Source organism: Chelmon rostratus, chromosome 17 (genome assembly GCF_017976325.1).
Source record: "Chelmon rostratus isolate fCheRos1 chromosome 17, fCheRos1.pri, whole genome shotgun sequence".
Classification (NCBI taxonomy): domain Eukaryota; kingdom Metazoa; phylum Chordata; class Actinopteri; order Chaetodontiformes; family Chaetodontidae; genus Chelmon; species Chelmon rostratus.
The window spans coordinates 2,448,964-2,469,914 of NC_055674.1; the positions used below are offsets into that span (position 1 = coordinate 2,448,964).

The 20,951-nt window shown below is 45.4% G+C and overlaps 2 protein-coding genes across 2 annotated transcripts; one reads left to right on the plus strand and one right to left on the minus strand.

Moving 5' to 3' along the window:
• Positions 1-467: 467 nt before the first annotated feature.
• mmd (monocyte to macrophage differentiation-associated) lies at positions 468-5,847 on the plus strand. The gene is made up of 7 exons (XM_041956845.1): positions 468-869; positions 2,040-2,121; positions 2,207-2,367; positions 2,638-2,712; positions 2,811-2,912; positions 3,640-3,709; positions 4,091-5,847. Exons 1-7 carry the CDS (start codon positions 844-846, stop codon positions 4,292-4,294), a joined length of 720 nt encoding a protein of 239 aa, XP_041812779.1. The 5' UTR covers positions 468-843; the 3' UTR covers positions 4,295-5,847.
• Positions 5,848-6,415: 568 nt separating this feature from the next.
• Positions 6,416-20,708, minus strand: hlfa (HLF transcription factor, PAR bZIP family member a). The gene is made up of 4 exons (XM_041956897.1): positions 20,364-20,708; positions 19,115-19,471; positions 10,921-11,135; positions 6,416-10,408 (listed from the first exon to the last, which is right to left on the minus strand). The coding sequence occupies exons 1-4, from the start codon at positions 20,476-20,478 to the stop codon at positions 10,193-10,195; spliced, it is 903 nt and encodes a 300-aa protein (XP_041812831.1). The 5' UTR covers positions 20,479-20,708; the 3' UTR covers positions 6,416-10,192.
• Between the last annotated feature and the right edge of the window lie 243 nt (positions 20,709-20,951).

Here is a 20,951-nt window from a genome sequence, read left to right on the forward strand (position 1 = left end):
GCCTTAGAAAGTGGGAGTAAAATGTGAAAAAGCAGCAGTTTTGCACTTTATTTTCCTTTTGTGAAGGATTGCTTCGTACACATGATATAACATTTAAAGTAAGTCATAAAACACGCAAATATAATTACTAACAGCTCACTGAATATCACAGCAAACATCAGCACTTTGTACAGAGACAGAGTTAAAGGAAATGATAGAAAGAACGTTGAGCGGACTCAAACAGTTTCTCAGTATTTTCTGTAGTTCCTCTTTTACTTATTAACATCTTATTTGTCTGTTTCTCATTCAAAGTATTTGCATACCCGTACATGACTGACGCTCCTCTACAGGACCCGGCCTACCTAACATCCGATTGGCCAGCTTGCCGGTCTTGGCGCTGCTCATTGGCTCACGCCGCTGTCACTCAGCATCTTGCCACTGTTGGGGCGGTGGGGCACGAAAAGAAATCATATTTTTTGGCTAGCGGCGCAGCGGGGAGCAGCCTGTCACTTAGCGGGGGAGCTACGAGCTTGTGGGGGTGTTTTCGCGTTGTCCTGGCTGCCGCTGGTGCTCATGGATATTTGTAGCTTAAAGACGAGGCAGTGAGCCGGTATTTGTTCCAGAATGGTATTAAGAAAAAGACTAAAATGGTGCCTTTGTAGCGGGAGTATTAATGCTGCCGGTGCCTTGTAGCTGTTGCGAAAGTTAGCTTGTGAGTAGCATCAGGTTAGCTAATGCTAGGCCTTCCGTTTGCTCTGGTTTGTCAGGACAGTTTATTGTTTTACCGTTGCCTTTGTAACGCAGGTGTTTAGCTCTTTTGTTTGCTGATCTTTTTCTTTGCTGCTTGTGCTGAATACGGCTGAAATGAAGAGAGTAAACAGCTTTCAGAGGTGGGTGAAATCCTAAAACCTTACTGTCAAAATCCGGTTCTGGGTTCAGGCCATTATTTAATTCACTGTTAATGTCATTTAGAGTAAAAGCAAGCTCGTCAGATGTGGTTATTTACCTCATTCTTCAGCTCTGTCACCATAAACCTGTTTTACTCACTGAATCAGACCACAGTAAAGGTTTCTGTGCAGATATACACAACAAAGAAGGTAAAAAAATAATGCGGCGTTAAATTTTTAGTTTTTTGTATGAAGTTTGGCACAGAAAATGATCGATACAATTTCAATAGGTCTTACACATTAGTTGATTAATTGACGAGTTCATGACAAAATTATAATTAATGATATATTTTAATACATTTTCTGGTCGCATTTCCTCAGATATGTGAGGATTTATTGCCTTTCTCTGTTTGTTTATATCGATGCACAATAATTATCTTATCTGAACGACTTAATTCAATGATAATGTCAATGGTTATTTTCATATTTAATGTTAAACAGCAGAATAACATGACTGTAATTGGTGAAATTAATTTAATATCTGTCAACATTACCGTGTGCCAGAATTAACTGAAGTATAGTTATGAATGTACTGTTGGTATTAAGTCAGAAACTGTAGTATTCTGTCGAGGTGTGCGAGCACATAAACTGTCAGGAAGTCCTGTCAAACATAGTTATGATGTTTAGTTCAGTTTCTACTGGAGGTAAAGATTTCTGCTCATTATCATTGATTTTCTCTGTTATTTGACTCTTTATCTGCTTTATTGAATTTTCTTATGTTGTTTGGTTTTGTGATGAATGTGACCTGCAGCTCCAGTGTTACATCCATAATGCTCAAAGTGTGAACGCAAATCTTTGCATTATTGTTTTGGCACATTGCACATACACCGACCACCGTTCTTTTACTTTAAATTTCTATTTTATATTTACAATTTGCAGAACTTCTATATACTCTCTGTATGTGAAAACCTGCTTTGCAATAAGCCTGATTCTGCTTGATTTACAGTTTATTTTTGTTATTGCTGTGAGCACTAATGCAGTCAACATCCTCAAATCAATATTTTCATCACTTCTCTTGTGTTAGGGGCAGAATCAGATGGATGTATGTGCTGTGCAGCTCTGAATCAGCCATCCATAGTTGTTTATTTTGTTGTCTTTGTTTGTTTGTTTCAGGTTCATGAACAGACGGGCGTCTGCTAACTGCCGCTACCAGCCCACCTGCTATGAGCATGCTGCAAACTGCTACACTCACGCGGTGAGCGGCTTGAGTTTATTCTCGAAAGCAGACGGCTTCATCTGAAGCTGCTTGTTTTAACGCTCCTGTGGTTTCCTCTCTGCAGCTCCTCATCGTGCCGGCCGTCGTGGGCATGGCGCTGCTGCACCGTCTGTCGGACAACGGCTGGGAGAGGATCACCGCCTGGGTGTACGGCATGGGCCTGTGTGCCCTCTTCCTGGTCTCCACTGTGTTTCATATCATCACCTGGAAGAAGAGCCACATGAGGTGAGGAGGAGCGCCGTGACGAAACACAAGACCGGTACAAGCTGTCCTAAAAACCATATACACACAACACGGCCTGCACGTGTATACATAATGCAGGAGGACACAGTCAGCTCCTCCTGTTGTAATATTTAGAGTAAAATCAATCATTTACAGCAGGCTGGTCTGTGATCGTGAGTTGTAGTAGAATATCAGTGTCCACAGCTTCGCTCTGTGGCTGTCTGTTTTCGATCACCTGTCCTAACCTGTTCACCTGCGTGTTGTTTGTTTCAGGTCTGTGGAACAGTGTTTCCACATGTGTGACAGAGTGGTCATCTATTTCTTCATCGCTGCCTCCTACACACCTTGGTGAGTGTCAGACGGAGGGCAGCGTGTCCTCAGAGGGACTGCTGTCGTTAATGGAGGCCTGACACTGACGCGTGTGCTGTCTTCTCGTCCCCACTCAGGTTGAACCTGCGTGAACTGGGTCCTCTAGCAGCACACATGCGCTGGTTTGTGTGGCTCATGGCCGCAGCTGGAACCATATATGTCTTCAACTACCATGAAAAGTGAGTTCAGTTTACAGCCGGACCGCCAGCCGGCTCTTTATGTCACTGATGTGTTTATTTTAACAGTGTGTCCAGCACCCGTCCATGAAATGTCTCGTTAGATAATCCATTTTTAAACATTTTATCTGTTGATGTTGACATTTCATCCACAGATAAAATAACGATGAATCACTTTTTTAAAGAGAAATTGCGAAAAGTTTCCTGTTTTTTGCTCCTTGAATGTGAATTTCTGCTGGTTTTCTCTTCATACTCTTAAATTTAGTGTATTTGTTTTAGAATATTGGTCACTTTTTACTATTTTCTTACATTTTATAGATGAAACCAATGAATTGATTAAAACTGAGAGAATAGTTGACTGGTTAATCCATCATGAAAAAACATTAGTTACAGCCTTAAAATACAAAAACCAAGAAATCAACGCAGACACAAAATCCACGTTATACAAATGACTTGTGGACACTAAATTAAAACATGTTGGACATGTTCAGTAGGTTGTTTCGCCAGTTTAACCATTTTTAACTAAGTTCAGTTAATTAAAACAGCTTCTGCACACGTTCTGTGCTGGAGAAGATAGATTTATCAATAATGACGTCCTTCAGTAGCAGCGAAGAAGATTCAAGCACCTGTTTGTTTCTTTGTTTGTTTGAGTCTTTCTGTCTTTGATTCTGATTATTTTGGTGACGTTTTTTCTGCTCGCATCTGAACTCTGCTTGATTTGCCTTCGCAGATATAAACTCGTTGAGCTGGCCTTCTACTTGACGATGGGTTTTTTTCCTGCATCAGTCGTGACGTCGATGGTAACGTTGTTGTGTGTTAATGTTTACAGTCGTGTTCAGTTTATTTGCATGTGCTGAGTGTGTTTTCACTTCCTCTTCCTGAATATAGATTACTTTGCATCAGTTATATAAGTAAATGTATTCAGATGTGAGAAAGTGCTCTCCACGTGCCTGCTGTTCTGAACTGAGCGTTTTAAACCTGTGTTTTAGTGTCTGCTGCCCTCTTGTGGTTTCAATGAGTATAGCAGCATGACATCCCATGAATACTATGAAATATAAACTACATTATGTTCCATGTTTGAAATGTCTGCCGTCCTCTTCCTTTGTTAAAAAGTGAATATCGGACTCTGTTTTACTCTCTAACCTTTCTCTCGTCTTTTTCTGGTTTTGTTTGTCCTGCAGAGCAACACCGAGGGGCTACATGAGCTGGCCTGCGGCGGACTCATCTACTGCCTCGGTGTGTTCTTCTTCAAGAGCGACGGCGTCATCCCCTTCGCCCACGCCATCTGGCACGTGTTCGTGGCGCTGGCTGCGGCCGTGCACTACTACGCCATCTGGAAATACCTCTACAAGGCCCCCAGCGCCGACACCCTCCTCCTGTCGTGACCACAGCCGGGGCCGGACGCCGGCTCTCCACCTTCCCCCTGCGCTCCGGAGCCGAGGCGCCCGCACGGCGACTCCCTCAACTGCCCGCTGAAGCTGCAGCGACAGCCGAAAAGTTTACGAAAATAATGACAGTGAATTGTTTACTGTTTTCTAACGAGAGAGCAGATTTTTGTGACGAACAAAAGCTACTTTCAAAGCTGTTTTGTACAACTTCAGTGGGGGAGGGAGTTTTGACTTTTTACAGGTGAACCTGGCACATTCACGAGTGTTTGAGAAATTTGATAGCAGTCTTTTGTATCACTTGAAGTAAGTCACATTCCACATTGGGGTCATTCATGTGTCACAACCTGGAGATGCGTCATCCGTTTCAGCCGGCGATTTGAGCGCTGGGGACATCGAACGAGGTGCTAAAAATCAGCTGTTTGACTAGAAGGCAGGGCTTCAGTACCAGCACCCATGTGATACTTGGAGAAATATTAACATGTTTCTCTACATATCGACTTTTTTCATTTCAAAAAAAGAAACCAAAGATGCAACAAGCAGCTGTTCTTTGCAACTTTGCAAGAGTGAAGTAGTTTAAAATTGGCAAAACTTGATTTAAATCAGGAATAATCAGAACAAAGAATAAGTAGAATCGATTCTGTCCTGATAACTGATGCCAACTTTTACCAAAAAGTACCGAGCTGTGATTCCCAGCCCTCGTCGGTAGAAGTGTTTGAATCAGGAAGGAAACGCCAAGAAAAAAAAGCTCCTGATGGAAGTCTGGTGATTCGTTCTCGTCGTCAACCCATGAGATCCAGATTTGCTCCTTTTGTTTCCAGCGTTCGCTTCATTTCTGACGCAGTCCTCAGTTTTCAGGCGACCTGTTTCTTCTCTGAGTGTTTAGCGCCCCCTGCTGGTGGGCGGCCGTGAGAAGGTGACTTACAGCATTTCAGGGTGTGTCGAGGTGACACGGGTGAGGTGGGGTTTTATTAATGAGCCAAATGATGCATTCAGGCGGAGTTCTTCCACTTTATTGTAAATGTGAACAGCGTGCAGTAGAGAGTGTGTGTGTGTGCACGAGCTTTGTAATGTAGTCCAGTATTACATTTCCACTGATTGTCAGTTGTTGATTTGCACCATGAGGACGAGCAGTGTTTCCTGTGTGTTCTGCAGAGGGTTCGACTGCAGGAGGAACCTCGTGTTCATGTTTTCGTCTCCTGCTGTTGGTTTTTGTAAATGTGCTCAGTGGCCCATAAAATGACCTTTGTGTCGCTCTCCTCTTAGTGACGTCCGGAGCCGAACGGTCGCGTATCTCCTGCTCTTGGCTCTCGTTGAAATGGTTTCTTGAACCGCTCTGTTTTCTAACGTTTGTATATTCTGTCCTTTTGTTCTGTGTGTGATCCTGGCCTTTCGCAGGGAGAAAAATCTGCTTCTTGTCTGTTCCATTGGCTGTTAATGGTGCTGCATATACACGAATGCTCCTCTACTATACTGAGTATCACCTTTCTAATGTGACAATAAAAAATGATAACGCCCCACGCCCGAGCCTCCGGAGCCTCATTCACTGCGGTTCAGCTCCTCGTCTGCAGGATATGTACACCCTCCAAGGACGCCTCTCCTCCAGACTCCTGAAGAACTCCACAGCATCACTGAGGGCTTTTATTGTATTTCATGGTTTCTGCATCACTTCACATACATACAAACCTTTTTTTAATGGCAAAATGTGCCAAACTTCTCCAGCTAATGTTATTTAAACTTGAAGTAGCCCTGAACCTGAATGTAATAAACATCTGAGCAAATGTTAATTAAACCAAACTGAGAATCTGAACCAGCTTTTAATGGCAACTTTCAGCAGGTTGAGCTCATCTGTACTCACACTTTTCAATCAATACAAGTCATAAAATCTTTAAATACCACTTCCAACATGTTACCCAGGGTTTGATTCAAATAGCAAAATTATGCTTTTTAAAAATACCTTTATTTTTATTACAGATGCCAAATTTTATTGACCAAAATTAGCTAAATGTTCGTATTTTTCAATGCAGCTTGGACACGTTTTGGCCGACGCTCCAGTGATGAACAGACTTCCCATCCGGTCATTTGTAAAAAACACTCCGCAGCACAGAAATGAGACACGGCTGAAAAGAAGTGGGATTTTATTCGACACTACAAATTACAGAGAGACGGAGAGGCCGAGGGCTGAACAGCACAAGTAAATGTTATGCATCCATTCCATGACAAACAAGACCGAGGACACCTTTCCGTTGTATTTGTACACACTCTGAAACAGTCTGTTGGTGTTGCCATGAATACAATGGTTACATGTCTGTTGCAATGTCCAAAATAAGAAGTGAAAAGAGTTGTCAGTGTATATAATATATAGAGTTTTGATGCACTAAGAAGCCCTTCAGTGCAGATCTGAACCTATCCGATTGGTGCTGCGATGAGAACTTTACATTGCTGAGAGACTGGGGAACAGTCAGTGTATTCAAGGCACTGGAATAGACTCAGAATTATGGTTAACGTTTCCGGGTGAGGTAGTGAAATCACTCGACAGTGAGGTAATTTTGGGATACACATGGATTAATTATTGGCTTGTTCCTATATATATATATATATTTATATATGTATGATTTCATAAAAAGATGCTCCACAGATTGGGGAGGCATTGTTCCAGTCTTCACTCTACAAACCCTGTTCACACGCTGTGCAGATCAGATGCAGAAGGGAAACACCCTCGAAAGCGCAAAAATACCAAACGACAGATCGTGGGTGGAAAAGAGTCACTTTGCGTCACACACGCCTTTGGATCGGATCGATAACGTTCAACCAGGCCTGGACTGGGATCTGGTCTAAGCTTTACTGGGCAGATTCTTTTATTTTAACCCTGTTTAAATGAACCCGGTGACGCCTCGAAATTTAAAGATGTCGACACAAAAATATGGAAGTCCAGTCCTGCCATTATTTAAAGTGTTCGTGTGACGATTGTCCAAAAAAAAAAAATGTCTGTTAAAAGCTTTCGCTTTCATTTTTGAAAATGCTCGACTCAAAACGAGAATTCCAAAAAAATTATAAGATTGATAAGAATAACAGCCTAAAATTTAAGATTAAATCACAAGATGGGCTTTTACACTTGAGTTTTTAATTAATTTCTGAAGTGGAGAAACCACTGGTGTGATTAAATGTTCCTGTTTTTCAGCCATTTGATTCAAAGGAGTATTTTGACATTTTGAGATGATTTACTTTTATTTTTTAGCTGAGTTACATAAGAAAGTCAACATCAATATGAAGCAGCAGACTGTTAGCTTAGCATAAAGAACTGAGATAAACTTTAAAGCTTGCTAATTATATCTTGTTTGTTTAAATCCGTACAAGAAAAGTGTAAAAACATGAATTTCTGGTTTTGTGTCACTAAAGTTTCGTCACCTTTAGGCTGCCAGGCGATCAGCAAAGCCTGCTTATTCCACAAGTTTAAAGGTGCCAGGCTAGCCTTTATGCTAAGTTAACTGGCTGAAAACTGTCACATCATATTTAATGTACAGACACTGCGAGCGTCATTACTCTTCTCAGAAAGTGAAGAATATCCCAAAATGTCAAACTATTCCTTTGGATGGTCTCATTTAATATCGGCAGTCCTGAACTTCCGTACGATGTGCAGAAACGTCAACATCAACCCTAAAAAACACGAATCGGTCGCGTCCTGGTCTTGGACTGATTGGCGAAAAGCAGCATGCAGCTCTAAACTACAACACAACTCAGGTTGGGGCTCCACTGTAAGCCTTCATTTCAGAAGAATAAAGCTTTCCAGTGTCCATCACTCAGGTTCAGGGACACGCTACAACTGCATCGGCTGAAGGACCCACACACACACAGAGCAGCAACAGTAACCAGCCATAGATTTCCCTTCCTTCATAGTAACTTCATCCCATCACATCAGATCAGAAAGAAGCTGCGCCGCTATGAGAAGCCTCAGAAAGTCAGAATATTCCTCACTGAAAGAAAGCAAAGCCTGGACGACTCGGGACCACTCGGGACGATTCGGGACCAAACGTGATCTACGGATCCTGTCCGATTTGAGTCAACGGGTTCTAAAAAAGGGCCTAAATGCACATTCTCTCTTCAGCATCCGCTTCCTTTAGGTCAAATGGGATTTACATGACAATGGGAGCCTGAAGGTGGCGCCAACACAAGCAGGAGTGTCATAATAATAATAATAATAATAATCGTAATATTCATGATGATAAGAGTAATGCCCAGGAGGTTTGGGTGCTGCTGAATATCCACAAATCTCTGTAAAACTACATCCTACTAATATAGAATATCAAAATACCACTATATGCATTTGTCTGTGTGTTATATACTTGAATTCTTTAATAATCTTCTGGATCTCTTGTGCCTTTAAAATACATAGTTCAGTAATGTATAGGAAAAATACTGTACAAAAAGAACAACTTATAGAATAGGTTCATATAAACATATCTCTTGTAACCAATATATCATCTCTGTTGTGAATCGTTTGGTCTGCAGTAAACAAACTGATCGGGTTAACCACAGTATTGGACAACACCATCCAACTTTTTTTTTTTTTGTCAACATCTTTTACATTCATACAGCCACCTTTAAAAAGAGGCGAACATAGAGCTACGATGAGAGACTACAGACGTCTGTACTGATTTCTAAAATAAAAGCACGCATATTAATCATGCTAAGTTAAACAGAAGCGAAAAGAATTATCAACAACTTTGCAAAAAAACAAAAAAACAAAAAAAAATGAAAGATTTGCAAACAGCTTTTCGTTCTGTGAAAGAAAATCATGCTGAAATCTGAAAACAAGGAGGAGGCTAACGACAATGTCAAGAGTAGTATTAATACTAACAATTATATCAACAGAATACATAGTGTATATATACATACATATATATATATATGCATATATGTATATATATATATATAAAAACAACAATCTTCCATCTGAGAAATAAAAGGTAGATAAATATGAGGCGGAGGAAATTTTGAGCGAGTGGAAACATTGCACCGGATCAGATTGTGAGACACGCATTAGTGCAGAGGTTAACTAAGGTTATCTTAGTTAACGGAGGTGAGCTAAAACCAAAAAGCGGAGACCAGAGAGGGAAACATGTAGGTAGTCATGTCAGTTTAGTTCCGGACAGGAATTATTGCTCAGTGTCCGTCTGACGGAGAAACGCTATCGTTTAAAAAAAAAATGGCAACTCTACGCCGCGGTCGCACAGGAAAAATGTGCAAAATCTGAAAGTTAAAATACTGAGAACGCTGTTAGAGAAGCTGGGGGGGCGCCGCCTCGGAGCGCGAGGAGGGTCAGACGACTGAAACACAACACCGAGAAAAGAGGCCAAAAAAAAGGGGGGGCGGGAAACAAAAAAACACAAGATTCGGGGGTTGAAAGCAGGCTCTCGGACACGTCACGTGATATCAGACGGAGGAGGAGGAGGAGGAGGGGGGGGGACAGGAAACAGTTTTCAGTCCTGATCTGACGTATAAAATCAGTATGAAAGTGAAGAACAAACAGCATGGCATCGATTCTCAAACGTGGAAGGTCGGGGGGGGGGCTCAGCTGGTGGGCCGGCTCATGACTCCTCACAGCACGTTAAAGTGGGAAGTCTGCACGTACGTATGTTTCTGGATGAAGTGCACAGGAAACGAGAGAAGGAGCAGAACTGAAGCTTATGATCGAAGTCAAAGTGGAACCATACAGGTGTGTGTTGGTGGGGGGGGGGGGGACTGGAGGTTTGTGGGAGGAGGAAGAGGAGGTGTGGGTGGAGGAGGAGGATGGGGCAGTGCCACCAAAAGAGACACATTGTCCTTCAGACTTGAGGGACGCTGGGTAGGGGGGGCAGTGAAGAGGGCGGGGCCGGTGGTGCGGGTGTTTTTGGGGGCTCACAGGGGCCCGTGTCGGGCCTCGTATTTGGCCAGAATGTTCTTGCAGCGGCCCAGCTCCTTCCTCATGTCCGCTACCTCCATGCGGAGAGCGGCGTTCTCCTTCTCCAGGAAGCCGGCCCGGATGGCGATCTGGTTCTCCTTCAGCCGCCGGGCGTCCCGTGACCTCTTGGCCGCCACGTTGTTCTTTCTGCGCCGGGCCCAGTACCGGTCGTCCTGCAGAGCAGAGCAGACGGGTCAGTCCTCACATCTCTAACCCTGAATCTAAGTTGTTTTTTTTAATACAGCTTTAGATCATTTTCAACCACTTCATAAGCCCCCCCTGTGTTTGAGAAAGCTGCTGCTGCTCGGCTCTCAGTCCTGGTCTTCCTCCCCTCAGGACTCCAGACTCTGGCTTGTTGTAGTCTCTGCAGGCTCGAGTCTCGGCTGACTCTCACAGGCGCAGCCACCACCTGAAGCCTTTACTGATGCTGCGGCCTCTCTTTTTAACCTGGCTACATCGCCATGGTAACTGATGCTGCACATCTACCCTGGCGTCCCGAGCTACACTCGGCTACAGCAGCACAAACTGAATGTTTGCTTCAGCTTATATTAACACTTTAAACACTGAGAGAACGACGAGGGCACAGAACCTGTAGACCCCTTTGTACTGAAACCGGGCTGAGACAGACAGACAGACAGACAGACAGACAGACAGACAGACAGACAGACACAGAGCGGCAGGTCACCTTCATGTCTTCGGGGATGAAGACCTTGCGGGCTTTCTTGATCATGGGCTGCGGCTTCAGCTCCTCGGCAGAGAACTTGCGTTTCCTGGGGTCGAACATCTCCTGGCCGGGCACGCTGGACAGAGCCAGGTCTGCCGGGTCGGGCTCGTAGGTCAGGGGCACCTGGATGGACTCTGGGTCGATGGGGCTGGGGGTGTCCCGGGCTGAGGGCAGTGCTGCAACAAAAGAACAACACACATTAGCCGGCAGCCAGTGCACAGAGTCATCCTGTTTTCTTGAAAAGGAGGTGACAGGAGTGTAATTATACGGCTGAGAGAGGAAAAGTCAGCAGGGAACTGAACTCCAAGCGCCTCTGATTTGACTCTAATGGCGCCATTAAAGTTCAAGGTGCCACTTCCATTTGGGGTAATCGGTTATACAACAGCATGAGTGAGTCATGACCAGCAGATCCTTCCTGTGAAGCTCTTACAGCAGGATGGAGGACACAGGAGGAGCAGTGGGAGGTAACTGAGGAGAGCCTCTCGTACTGAGGCCTCCGGGGGGGGCTGAATGCTGCCTTTCTTCCCTCTGAGCTGCCCTCAGAGGGCTCATCCATCAAGAGGTGTCACATTTTGACCTGTACAGATGTGGTGAACAGGTTAGGTGAGTACTTCTCTAAAAAAAAAAACACACATTTCAGCTGCACAGAGCTGTAGTTGCCTCACTGGACCAGCAGGTGGTGCTGTCACACCAGCGTTATAAACACAGGTGATCACACTGGGAAGTCATTTCACAACCTGTTTTATCTTAAACTCCGCAGCTATCAGCCTGTCTGTAAACAGGTGATCTGCCCTCGCATGCCTTCACGTGTCCGACCGCCTGCTGTCTCCAATTGATCTGCAGCTGCGGATCGCTTCATCAGCCGGCCGAAATGGAACAATTACTCTGAGATTTATTGCATTAGCATTAAAATGTTTTGCTTTGCTCGATACAAAAAGCTTGATGACGCCACACAAAGTGCAGCAGGCCTTTTCATCAGCTGTCGGCAGCTCGCACATCATGACCTACATTTGTGTACGTGCCACGACAGCCAGTCGATGCCGCTGACCTTCAGTCAGGGTGTGCACGGTCAAACCGCGCTGGAGATTTGAGAGGAAGCCATCAGACTCGGCTCTGACCGCTCTCTGTGTTTCAACCAGGAGCAAACAGGAAGTCTGCGCTCGGCCTGCGCTGTCCGCGGATCGGGAGGCGCCGTCCAACCCAGAGGAAGCGATGGGCTCGTCCAGCACGGACACGCGAAGAAGAAAAAACTCGGCCGGGAGTCAAGCTGCTCGACGCTTCTCTGTTCACGACGAGGAAAACAAAAGTGTTTGTTTGAAAAACTATGCAGGACTTTTAAAATCTGCCAATTATCACCTCGTAAAACTGAGCAGAAATGTGGGAAAACAGAACAATGGCAACAGCGTTCTCAGGCCTACAGATGTTTTGGATATTTGCCTTCGACAGATGTTGATGCGGCACTTCGCTGCACACAAGCTGAGCTGTGCAGGGTTGGAAATACAGAAACATCTAAAAAACACCTTTTTTTATATTAATAGTGCCATAGAAGAAGTGACACTCCAAAACGAGCCACATTTTAATTTGTAAACATTTAATTATCTGATCAAATAATAAGGAAACAATTAATTTAAGAACTGAATGATGTGTTATTATTAGTTTTTTGATAATATGATGAAATGTGGCCAAATGTGTTGTTTTGGTTCCATCAAAAAAAATATTTAAACTATTGTTGATTAATTTTCTGACTGATTTATTGTTTAAGCACCAAAGTAAACCACATTATGAATGTGAACGTGACACTTGATGCCAACTTTGGGCTGCAGCGACGCAACCGTCCATGCTTTGTTCATCATTTGGTCAATAAAATGCCCAAAAAATTGTTAAAAAATATCCACCAAAAGTTTCCAGAGCTCAAGGTGACGTCTTCAAACGGCTCGTTTCGTTCGACCAACAGTCTGAAACAAACATATTTAACTTAAAATTATGTAAAGGTTTAGAGAAAAGCTGCAGATCATTATTTCAACGAGTAATCGGTTACAAAACTCTCACATAATCTGTCTGCCATCACCTCCTGGAATCACATGACTCACTGTAGAGTTCCTTCATCCGTAAGCTTACACATTTAACCACCGGCCATTCATAAACCGAGCACAGAGAGACAGACAGGCAGACAGACAGACAGACAGGCAGACAGACAGACAGGCAGGCAGGCAGACAGACAGGCAGACAGACAGACAGACAGACAGACAGGCAGGCAGACAGACAGACAGACAGAGAGGCAGACAGACAGGCAGGCAGACAGACAGACAGGCAGACAGACAGACAGGCAGGCAGGCAGACAGACAGACAGACAGGCAGACAGACAGACAGACAGGCAGGCAGGCAGAGAGCTACTTACTCACTAAAACTAGATGCTGTCTCGGACAATCTGTCAGGCCTGCGCTCAGACCTGCAAATAGCCAGCAGCCTCGCCCTAATCACCTTTACGAGTCATTCTGATCTCCTAATTAGTGGAGTTAAAGCACAGTGGCAAGGTCGCGGGATAAAAGTAGACGTACGAGCCCGTTCATTGACCTGGAATGCCCTCAACTAATGTACGACACGTTCCAAGGGAGAGGAAGCAGTCAAATGTGGATTCATGAAATATTCCCCGACACACACACCTACACCCCCCCCCCCCCGAACAGGAAATCTAAAATTAACAAGCCAGGCGAGGTAGTCCAGAGCTGACCCACAAAGAGCTGTGTGAAAGCTGGAATTAACTGGCCTCTCGATTAAAGACTTGTGGAACTCGCTTTCATTTGACGTGAGAGCATGTATGCGTGCGCGCTCGCTCGGCCGGCCGCGCGATCACATCGGGGCGGCTGCGTGTTATCGCGCGGCTGCGAGGGCGATAACGCGGCCGCTACAGATAAGCCGAGCTGCCGCTCATATCTGCGTGCAGGGACGGATGTGTTGAACTCTGACCCGGGCGTAACACGGAAACAACAACGGCCACTTCTTGCTCTGCAAGGCTGAACTATGGGGCTAAAGGTCGAAAGACTTAGTTTCTAATTGGCTTTAAAATAGTTTCAGAATGTTAACAAGCTTGCTGTGACCGGTTTTTCCTTTTTCCAGGAGTTCACATGGCCACATGAGTAATTCTGTATTCTCCTTATTGTCAACAAATCCCATGAGAAGACACTGAATGCATCATACTAACGAGTTTCATGTGTGCAGCAGAGGGTGGATATCGATCCTGGGGCTTAGGTCGGTTAGGTCACATCGGCCCGTCCAGCCTACCTGACACGGCGTGCTCGTCAATGCTAAATATCACATTTGATCATATTTGTGACTGCTGAGGACGTTGCGTAACGTGTGTGTGTGTGTGTGTTTGAACATACTATCAACCTATAGCCTACATAAAGCAAAGCCTTTACGAGGTGCCCACATGTGTAATCAGGGTAAACAGGTGAGCTATAACCATGGCAACAAAGCCACCTGACAGGGTAACACAAACTCAGTGCTTCAGCTTACATTAAGAGCGCCGGGCTCCGGGCTGGTTCGCACATAAAAATAGAGTGGCTGTCGGGCTCGGGTCGGGCTCGGTTACTAGTCTCTGGGACTCGGGTCGGGACATGACATGGCACCTGATCCGTCTCCGTCCTCTGTGCCGCAGAGCTCCATTGTTGTCCAAAACGATTAAAAACACATCAGTGAGCCTCACTGTTGAACTGTACACACACACACACTGCAGTGTATTTTCACTCAATCCCACACACACACCGTCCTGCCGCCACAAATACTCACTAGAGAACCAAACGTGGATTAATCCGCCACTGAAAATAGTCCCCAACAAATGTGCCACTTCTGCCTGTTTGAGTGACATTTTTGTTAAAAGCCACAGTGAGCAGCAGAAATGACTGCGTCTTATAGATTTGGGAGGTGTTTTTAAAGATTCTCGTCATCGGCGGGACGGACTTTCATGAGATTTGTCGACGATAAGAAAAGCAGCCTTTTCTCTCTTCGTCTGCAGGACGTCGACCGAACCTGCAGAATGTGTTTTTGTTTCCGTGACATGCGAGGCAGGAGGACTTGGTCGCTCCGGCAGGACATGCTGATCCTGTCCACGCGCCACATGACAAGACATCTGAGAGGAAAGCTACCCGGCCTGCGAGAAACCGGGCCAGAGGAAACTGGCTGCTACAACAATGGGGCAGATAAACTTCTCAGAGCGCGGGTCTAATAAGTCTTGACTGATTGCCTTCTCAACAGCCCCCCCTGACACGCCAAATTATTTGCCTGTGCTGATATGAACTCGGCGTTTAGCTCCTCGAATGTGCTGATTTGTGTCTGAGCCCTCTTTCCTTGACTAACACACTGGAATGCACCATAACACACCCTCTGACCCCTCCTACATCTGACTTCCCCTTTGGACCCTGCCAGCAGCACACAGGGGGCCACCTCCTGAACCACCCCGACACAGACCCTCAACATCTGCAGGCCGTTCACGCAGAGAACCTGAAGCGCCCCCCCCCTTTGTTCTCTGGTTGTGATAACAATGTTATCAGCCGCCTTGTTTGCAAGCAGAGCGCAGCCAGAGAGGGATGGTGGTTGTTGTTGTGGGGGGGTGGTGGTGGTGGAGCGGCTGGTTAGACGAGACTCGGCAAGCTGGAACAATATTGCGTGCACGTGACAAAAGCACACCAGAGTCCATGTGATCTCCGCAGGGTACAGGCTGTGCCTTGGCTCCGAGTCCGGGCTGCGTCGGAGCCGAGCCCGGCCGGGGAGGGAGAGGAAGACTGGACGGGAAGTGGAGGGTGTTTGAGGGAGGGCGGGGGTGAAAGTGAGAGGGAGAGGGAGGGAGCGAGGAGCGACGGGATGAAAAGGAGGCAGGTTCATACCGTGACGAGCTCCTGTTTGCGGCTCAGCGCTGCACACGGCCCCTGCATGTGTCCGTCACATGGCCGGGCACGCTGCAGGAAACCCCAGCCTCGTTCACGTGGGAGATAAATGTGAAGACGCACACGGAGACAGACCCAAACAGAACACACGCGCCGTCTGAAGTTCTGCCTCTGCGCGGACCCACATGTGCACCGAGGCTGGAATAAAGTGTGCCGTGCAGGAGCGCCTACGTCTCTCTGCACACCTTCCCACGTCCAGAAAGCATCAAGTTACATGCAGCTCGTGAGGGAAAGGTGTGAGATCCTGATTCATTTCAGCAAAATAAGGAGTTTTACTGCACCTTCCTTATAAATATATCAAACATGTGCAGTTTGCAGCTTCTCAAAAGTGAGGATTTGCTGCTTTATATGAAATTTTGGGTTCTGCTTGGGCTCTGGAAAAGTTCATTTTTCACTATTTTTCACTCATCCTTGTAATTGCAGCTTTAGGTTACAGTGTTAATTATTGCAGGATGGAAACAGGAGCCATTATGAGACATGTGTGATGTAAACATCATGATAATTAACACGAGGATTAGAGGATTCAGGGTTTTTGAAGGGTTCCTCGATTAAAACAACGAAAACAGAAATAGAAGTTTGATGATGTTGTGAAGCAGCGTGGGATCATGGGAGTTAAACAACCGCCACTGCACAAGTTCATGTATTTCTATAATCTATATCTTACTATAATTACTATTATAATTGATCAATTGTTAATAATTATATATAATTAAACAATTACATATTAATGAAATATAATATAAATATTAATGTATTTTTTGTAACTTATAAAATGCATTATTTACATTTAAGAATTAAATAATATTCATATTAATAGACTGCCCTAATATTATAACTGTACTACATACTACTTAATACTCACATTACACATTTTTTACAATGTTTTTTTAATTGTTCGTCATAATATTGTGTTTTCTGTGCAATATATATATATATTTTTTTACATCTACTTGCTTGATCAGTTATTTACTTTCTATCCTTATTATTCAGTCTTCTCTGTCAAAGCTCTTTGGTCAACATGTTGTTTTTAAGTGTCAATCGGTGAATATATTCGCTGGCCTGTGCTGTCGTCTGATTGGTCGGTTGAACTCCTGAGTTTGACGCTATTGGTCGTTGTGGCTTTTCTCAGTTTAATTCTGAGGGGAGTAAATTGAGTTTAGCGAGACACTTCCAATAATGTGATGGATGTTATTGTGCAGCCCCGTGATAAACCAAGCCTTGAGGTCACAGGATGTATTTACCACATGACAGCGGCATGTTTACAGTAGCTCATCAAGGATTCTTCCCTCCTCATCCTCAGACTGTAAGACATAACACGCCGACAGGAGGTGTTTGTATGGAGGTGGTACACCACCTGTGGAGGTCTACAAACATCACACCGACACTTAAAGGGCCCTATGAAATCAGTTTTCTCCTGATTCTGGTTGATTTTTTTCTGTTTTTATCTTTCTGAATTCTCAGAGAGTGCCTCATCATTTTCAACAATTCAATAAGAAAGTCTAATGAATATCAATGAATTTGATGCAACACAACATTATTTTTTATTAAAAGGATCTCCTGCAGGACATATGAAGCTCCAGGTAAGAGGGTCTGACCGAGGCTACTCTCACATTCAGGCAATGCTCCTCCTTGTTTACAAAGAGATCATCGGGCCCCACGTTTGGCTCAAACAGCCCCAACACAGCTGCTGTTATGGGATCGTTTGTGTTTTGAGGCTCCGTCAGATCGAGTGAACAGGGCCGGACGCATTCATTGTAATTACGCTGAAATATGACCGGTGGAGTACTTGTTGCTCAGGTCTAAATCAGTCCTTAAAGCGGACAGGATGCTGATCAATCACCATTTATCCTCCGTTATCATCCAAACTGCTGAGTCTTCAATCAGCAGCTGGATCAATAAACAGCTGCACAGAAGGTCAATCTGCATTTGACTGATTTAACTTAAATATTTGACTCATTTGTCCACTGAATCACTCCACAGACCCGCAACAACACTACCAGGGCCCCCCCGCTTCAGCGTTTACATGTAAAACACACACAGACAGAGCATTCACAGCAACACGCACCCCCACCCAACAAACACTCCATCTGTTTATCTGTCACATATCATCTGATCTGCTACCAGGAGCCGTTTAGTGTGGAGTTCGGAGCTGAAACGCAGACCGTCTCCAGCGGCGTGAGGGTCGGCCCTTTAAATGATCGCTCCGCGTCCGGCGAATTAAAAACCCAAACAGTGTCTGGCAGCAGCTTAACGAACTCAGCTACACGGTTTAACGCTTCAGTCTAAATACCAGCTGCCTCCTTAATGTCAGCTCATTACAATAATAAGATTTTCCATTATGAAAAGTTCCCTTTGATCACAACCACACTGACACACCGGACCTCAGAGCTGAAGGAAAAATGTCTGAAAGGGAATAAATGCATCTCTGTATGCTTTCAGGTTCGTAACACTGCCCTTCTTGAAATATTCTGATGACTCACTGTTGATCCTATCATAGATGTGCAGAGCTGAATGGAAATATAATTTAACGGCATTTAAAAAGTGCCTTAAAATTCATCAGAAATTAATCTCGCAGAGTCTGCACTGCAGGACAAAAGGCTAAATGAAGTCATTTATAAATCTCATTTCTGACTAACGCGAGCAGCTTTTAATCAGTAATCCACCGAACCCTGCGGGGAATTCTTGGGGATAATAATGAATATCGAAACCAACTCTTACAGAGGCAAAATAAAAGTAACAGTACATTTAACGTAAACATGACTCATGGCGGACAAAGTCGGGGCAGAGAGCCTTTTCGGCCGAGCAGAGCTTCATGAATTAGATTGCGCTGCATTATTGGCCTGTTTATGCTTCCCTCCAGACTCCAAAGTCCAGTTCAGGGCTGTAAATCAGAGCTAAAGTATGTCAATGTGTATCTAACCTGTGGTCACAAGCTCTAACTAAGAGAAGCTCAAACAGCAGGAGCTCAATGAGGAACGGATCAGCGCCGAGAGACGCTGCCTTCAGAGGCACAAAGCACAATAACTTGTTTTCTCTTTACATCACTGGCTACTTACTCTAATGATGGTGTGTGTGTGTGCAGGGCAGGTGAGCAAACTGCAGCACAGCCTTCAAGAGCTGACACAGAGGAGGTGTGAACAAGCGACTGCGCCCACATGTCCTTGCCTGACGTCGCACTTTCAGGTGCACATCGGGCCTCACGTGCTTCCTACCTGCTGTGCCGGGGCTGTGGAGGCAGGTCTGAGGTGCCATGCCTGTGTGAACCGAGGTGGTGGCGCGGCTGCTGAGGTCCACCACAGAGGGTGTGGTCGGGGTGGGCGGGGTGGGTGGCGCGGCCTGCTGCGGCGGCTGCGCCGACTGCGGGGCCTGGTCACTCTGGGCTGTGTTGGCTGGGATGCCGTTCTCCGACAGGAACTCCTCCAGGTCCATGTACTCCAGCTGAAAGTTGTCCCCATCGTAGGGCAGGGTCTTGTCCCAGAGGGTCGGGCCAAGGAAGGCCGACTGTGGGTGGTTGGCTGCGCTGCTCTCATCGTCCAGCTTCTTCCCTTTTTCCTTGTCTTTCCCAAACCCTGCAAATATTTGCACACAGTCATTTCATTGTCCTGCAGCAGGGGATCACGGGTCATTACATGGGTATAAATAGAAAGTGAGCCTGGAGAGTCAGTTCAGCCAATTTACCACAAAATCTTTCAGATATTTCAGAGATATTTTCTCCTGCCCTGAGAGCTGTTCAGAGTTCATTGTTTATCATTGCATGTTGCTGCGTCATTTTTAGTGTTGAGAGCTGACTGAATCAAATTATCCTCCATCCTCCTGAGAAAAGACTTTTAAAAAAAAAATCCTACTGTTTTTCATTTGGCTGAAATGACCCTTTAAGTTCAAACCCAGCAGGTCTCCATTCATGTTCAGATAATGTCATGACACTCAATACAGTCAACAATACAGAGGGGGTACTGCAAGCGCCCACAACAGCCGAACAGAGGAGAAAAGACGCCCTCTATCGACGGCTTGTGGTAGCACTAATATAAATCCCATGGAAGCCGAGAGGGTTTAAAGGTTTTAAACGCACCTCCAAGCTAAAAACAGCGCAACCACAATCATAACACAAGCTGAAATTTCTGTATTATGCTACTTTAAATCATAAATATAAGCTAAAATAGCTTGCTAGCTTGAGCAGAAGTTCACCTGTCAATCAGCTAAACAATAATAAATCATCATGTTATTTTCTTTATCTCTGCAGCCCTCCAGCTAACACGGTCGCACTGTTTATTTTTCGACAAAGATCGTAGAACATTAAGAAGCGTCACCCTCTGTGAATGTAGTGAACCTGTGTCGTTCACTGCGCTTCATCTGTCAAACCCGCGTTAGTCCACAGAGCGATAATAAGCAGCGGAGAAACACCACACAGAGCAGGCGAAGGCGCCGTCAGGGACCGCGACTCTCCACCGCTTTAAAACGTACCTTCATCGTGATGGAAAGGCAGCTTCAGAGGATTTTCCAGCAGGGATTTCAGCACGCCGTGAGTCGGCGGCAGGAAAGTTGGGTTTATAGGAAGAGGTCTGGCCATTTTCTCCATTTGTCTTGAAGGGCAACGGGAGAACAAAGCTCGCAGAGACAAGACTGACTTTCCCCCGACAAGAGACGCGACCGAACTCGCTCGCCGGCCCGTGGAGATCCTCGCAGACCGGGAAAAAATCGACGGCGGGGCTCGGAGGGACAAGACGGGACTCGGCGCAGCAGCAGGACGGTGAGCGGCTGGCTGGCTGTCTGTCGTCGAGGCTGGCTGGCAAATAGCTGGAGGAGGCGGAGGAGGAGGGCGGAGGGAGCTGAGCTCTGACGGAGCTACACTTCTCCATCCATGTGCGGAGACGGACGCCGGTGACGTCAAACCCCCGGGAGGGCGGGAACGCTTCCCGCGGCGCGTTAAAATGTCGTGGGAAAAACAACGTCGTAGCTCTGAGCGGCCGCTTGGAATATGTTACCTTAAGGGACTGTCGGAAAAGTTGTTTTTGAGTGTCTGAGACGACCAATTCAATGTCTGAAGCGACC

What these genes read in the sequence shown, in the direction of transcription:
- mmd (XM_041956845.1), top strand. Translation starts at nt 844, where the DNA reads ATGAAGAGAGTAAACAGCTTTCAGAG. An exon ending in CAAACTGCTACACTCACGCG is followed by an intron (nt 2,122 to 2,206) that starts GTGAGCGGCTTG and finishes TCCTCTCTGCAG; the next exon opens with CTCCTCATCGTGCCGGCCGT. An exon ending in TGGAAGAAGAGCCACATGAG is followed by an intron (nt 2,368 to 2,637) that starts GTGAGGAGGAGC and finishes TGTTTGTTTCAG; the next exon opens with GTCTGTGGAACAGTGTTTCC.
- hlfa (XM_041956897.1), bottom strand. Translation starts at nt 20,478, where the DNA reads ATGGAGAAAATGGCCAGACCTCTTCCTATAAACCCAACTTTCCTGCCG. An exon ending in GCCTTTCCATCACGATGAAG is followed by an intron (nt 19,472 to 20,363) that starts GTACGTTTTAAA and finishes AAATATTTGCAG; the next exon opens with GGTTTGGGAAAGACAAGGAA. An exon ending in TCATCCCCGAAGACATGAAG is followed by an intron (nt 10,409 to 10,920) that starts GTGACCTGCCGC and finishes TCTGCTCTGCAG; the next exon opens with GACGACCGGTACTGGGCCCG.